General features: G+C 42.6%; 1 protein-coding gene across 1 annotated transcript in view; it reads right to left on the bottom strand.

The window, feature by feature from the left end:
• Window positions 1-353: 353 nt before the first annotated feature.
• The window catches only part of LOC120544486 (reticulon-4 receptor-like 1), a 91116-nt gene continuing 87169 nt past the window's right edge, over window positions 354-4300 (bottom strand). The window contains exons 3-4 of the mRNA XM_039778277.1: window positions 4292-4300; window positions 354-3229 (exon numbers count right to left, since the gene is read on the bottom strand). The exon at window positions 4292-4300 is cut by the window's right edge and continues 359 nt beyond it. Of these exons, the coding sequence (XP_039634211.1) occupies window positions 2330-3229; window positions 4292-4300 (909 nt within the window). The 3' untranslated portion in view covers window positions 354-2329. The remainder of the gene's footprint in view (window positions 3230-4291) is intronic.

The following is a 4300-nucleotide window of genomic DNA, read 5'->3' as shown; positions in this document are numbered from 1 at the left end:
ATGATAATAATCGTATTGAATAAAAAATAAAGTTCCATCCCCTGGTTCCCTGTTTAATTTTTTTAGGGAACTACCGAGACATAACGGAGTATTTTTTTTCTTCGTTTTTTTAAATTTTATTTTACAAAAAAGTCATCCTCACAGGAATAAACAGACACAATTTACATCATCTCTGGGTTCACAGCAGCACAAACATGTTCACCAGAAGGGGTCTCTAATCCTACATGTCAGGAAAATAGACTGCAGTGACTGGAAAAAAAAATAAATGTGGCTCCCTACTTTATTTGGGGGGGGAGGGGGGGGGGGGGGGGGGGGGGAAAAAAAAAAAAAGGGTTAAAAATTTTTTTTCTTTGATTCCCATCCAAACCACACATTTTTTAGGTCGCCAGCAAACCATACTAATAATTTCTTGTGCTTTTTCAGCTTGTCATAATTTAACCTTTTTGCTAGGTCATCCTTTGCATACAAGAGCAGCTCCATCTTAAAATAGAATTCCTAACTTCCTAATGCTATAAGAAATAGACTTTTAGCATTACTTGCTTGTTAAGGTACCCGGATGGCTCATGTGTATCTGTACAGGTTTTACCTATTGTAGTTGAGCACTTGAGATTTTGGGTGATTGGTTCTGAAATAGTTCAGGTCTAAAGTCAAAACCTGTGGTGCTCTGCTCTTGGATTTGAAAGCCCTGGACTGACAAGGGTTAGTAGTTTGCAGTGGCACAGGAAGGCTGTGAAGGTGATAGAGCTTCGTTATGGGTGTGTGTGCTTGAACTGCTCCAGTTCATCCAGGGCACCATGTCCCATAGTCCTCTCTGTCCTTGTTATTTCCTGAAGAAGACTCAAAGTGCCGGTCTTCTCGGACGTAGCAGCAATAATATACAACTCTCCAATTAGGGCTTGCAGATCGTCAAGTCCATCTGTTTTGGAGCACACTAAATACACCAGAGAGGACGAGGACAGAAATGCAGTAGAAGTTTGTCAGTGCCTGTGGTGATCGTCACATATTCTAACTGCTTTTGTTTTCCAGTTTAAGCAGTTGATTAGACCATTGCAGGAGATCTTTTGTTGTGGTGTGGTGGTCATCAGTACTCCTCCCTGATTGTATGGCATTTGAAACCCTCCTGTGACTATTTAGATTGAATGATCTCTGCTTGAAGGGTATCTTTTTTCCATTAATCTCCACAGTATTAAAGTACATACAAGTTTCTGGGAGTCAGACGTTTTGTGAGCCAGACTCTGGCCTCAGCTTTTCCTTGGCCTGCGTGTGTTGACCTTTCGTACGTTTTGACGTTTCGTAGCCAGTGAGGTTGAAGAGTGAATGAAACCATCCCTTACCTCCATAGTTTGTCATCGTTGGCCACTGGCTGTAATTAGGCACTCTTATCTAGTGTCGTTTTACCCGCATGGCTTTAGTGTTTTCTGGACACACACTCTTACACAGTGACACAGGCATTCATTCACTCGTTCATTTACACTGACTGTGACTGATTGGCTCTCATATTGAAAGGTTAGTTCTGAATGGCTTTTAAGTTGATGGGTTGCGAGGGGACAATGGGACACCTTTTAACAGGACTAGTTAGAGTTGTCAATTCTATTGACGTGTCACAACTCATGTTTTTTAGAGTTTAGACTAAAAGCCAAGGATACAGCTGTGCATTAAAGTGGGTTCACCTTCCTGTGAGACATTTAAGTAAAACCACTTTATTAGTAGATATATAGTGATTCTAGTTATTACTGCTTGGCTCTATGATCGCTCATTTTAATGCCACTTGTGCCTGCAGTAATTTGTTTCAGGATCTTGAGGTGCTGTTGAGTGAGCAGTGTGACAGTTATGAATGACTGTCTTCGTCTCAGCATGAGTGACAGATGGAGGTTGCACTGAGAGAGCTCTATTGTGTCAAGAGGGCTAAACATAGAGACTGAGCTGTTTTGATCCTTATTGTGCATTCTTCTCGCTATTACTTGAATTAATCATTGGCTTGTTATTTTATGTGGCTGTACAGTTTTTAACATGAATTCAGTGTAGCAATCGATGCCACAGAGACAGATAGAAGACAAATAGTTTTCCTGATGTTTCCCTTGGTGACATCATCAAAGCAATGGGCTAAATAGTTTTCCCTGACTTCCATGTTTTAATTATGACTCATTAAGATTCCTGCCTTTATAACGCAGGGATACTTTAACAGTAGATATTTGATCATGTTCTTTATACACAGTCATGTACACCAATAGTTAATGCACACATGCCTAATTTAAAGAGCCAGGGCAGGGTTGTTCAGGAGAATGAATCATAAGGTTGCATCACCAGCACAAAGTGTCCATTTCCTGTCTCAGCGTAGGATGACAGAGATGAGTGACAGCAGCAGAGCTGATGGTAAACAGAAAATATAATCTGCAATGTGTGACCCTGCTTTATTATTGGCTCTCTGGACCCCACTTGGTGGGCCGACAGAAGTCCTGGGGATGCACTTGTTCTTCCTCCTTCCAGTTCCAGACAGGTCATATTTACCTCCATCTGGAGTATAGTCTTTTTCATCCTCCTCCCGTAGTACCTGCACCTCATTGACTCCCCCTTTAGCCTTGCGGCCCCGGCGGGTGCAGTTTCTGCGGCCTCCCTTAGGTGGCCGCGGCAGGGGCGAGGGTGAAGGCAAGCTGTACTGATCCCCGTGGGGCAGGTATGGCCGCTGATGGTGGTTGTGATGGTTTCTGTGACGATTCAGGTGGTTCAAAGACTCTCCATGCTCCATCTCACCACCTGGGGCACCATGTGCATGACCCTCTCCTGACAGGCAACTGGGCAGCTCCTCTTTCTTAAGCATTTTCAGGTCCTTCTCTGCCAGCTCTGGTGGTAAAACACACATCAGAGAGGAGGTGGAGCCTCTGAACCTCCTCAGCCAATCCCAAAGTGACAGCGCCTTGCAGTCACACTCCCAGGGGTTGTCGTTAAGTCGTAGGTACTCCAGGGCAGGCAGTACAGTCAAGCTGGATCCGGATAGCTCAGTCAGAGAGTTGTTAAACAGGTACAGGGTGGTGAGGCGCCGCAGGTCATGGAAAGCCTGGCGGTCAACCCACTGGATTCGGTTCTGGTGGAGAAGCAGGCGGTCTAAGACCCCCAGACCACGGAAAGTGTTTTGGCGAAGGCTCCATAGTTTATTGCCATGCAGAAAAAGGTGACTGAGGTTCAGGAGGTCGATGAACAGATCGTCCTCCAGGAACTCTAACTGGTTATCCTGCCAGGATGTAGAGGAAGGGGAAGGTAAATACAGAAGCTTAAAATGGAGTGCAGTGCATTGGACATCACTTTGATATTGTTTGAGTACATTTATTCGCTGTATTGTGATATATTGTAATTGAAAAATAACATTTATATCCTATTGTAACATTAATTTCAGCCATAGTATGCCCATCACACAACAAATGAATAATATCACAGTATTACATACATTATACAACTCAAATAACAGGTTTGTCTTATTGCACAGAATATGCTTGTTCATATATTCATTGACTGGGATGACATGCATGAGTGTATGTAAGAGAATTTGTGTATTTATCACTTTTATATTCACAGCTAATTTTGTTGTACGTAAGCTTGAGCAATTAAAATGAAGTCTATTCTAAGTGCAGGAAAGAGCTGGACTATGCAAGGAATTCAAAGTCGTTATTATTTTTTGATGCAGGATGGGTGGATAGTCCGTGATCTGTACAGCTTGCACAGGGCAGTAGCTAAAAACGTGGTGAGCAGTGTAAAAGGGGTCGGAAAGGATTTTGTTTTGAAGTCGAGGACCCTGTTAAAGAAAGGGGGCCAGTGGCCAATGATCGTGGGTGATTTACTCACAACTGGCTGTACGCTTGACAAGCTGTTACAGATGACATAACAGTGCTGTCAAACATTCAAGCTGTAACCTTCACCTCACTCAGTGTTAATATCTATTGATTTCCCCATCAATAATATGGTTAGCAGATCTTTTCCATGTAATAGAAGATTTTCTCCTCATAAACCCACCATGTAAATGAAATCATATTAACAATCTTGGATATCAATTCCAGTACTGTTGTCATACTTAATCACAGAAGCTCTACTGTACTTTAATGTGAGGGCTGATTTGTGGCATTGTACTTGCACAGAGGATAACAGCTAGCATTTCATCAGGGTCCAGTTAAAATTGATTTAATAAATCAGAATAGACAGTAAGTGCTGAGCCAGGCTGATGGACAGATTACGCCATAATGCGATTGTGATGGCAGATGCAATATTCAGTAGAGATAAAAGCAAGCTTTTATCCATGTACCTGTAAGTA

The sequence above is a fragment of the Perca fluviatilis genome, chromosome 16 (assembly GCF_010015445.1).
Source record: "Perca fluviatilis chromosome 16, GENO_Pfluv_1.0, whole genome shotgun sequence".
Lineage (NCBI taxonomy): Eukaryota > Metazoa > Chordata > Actinopteri > Perciformes > Percidae > Perca > Perca fluviatilis.
This window is presented reverse-complemented; position numbering and strand designations above follow the sequence as displayed.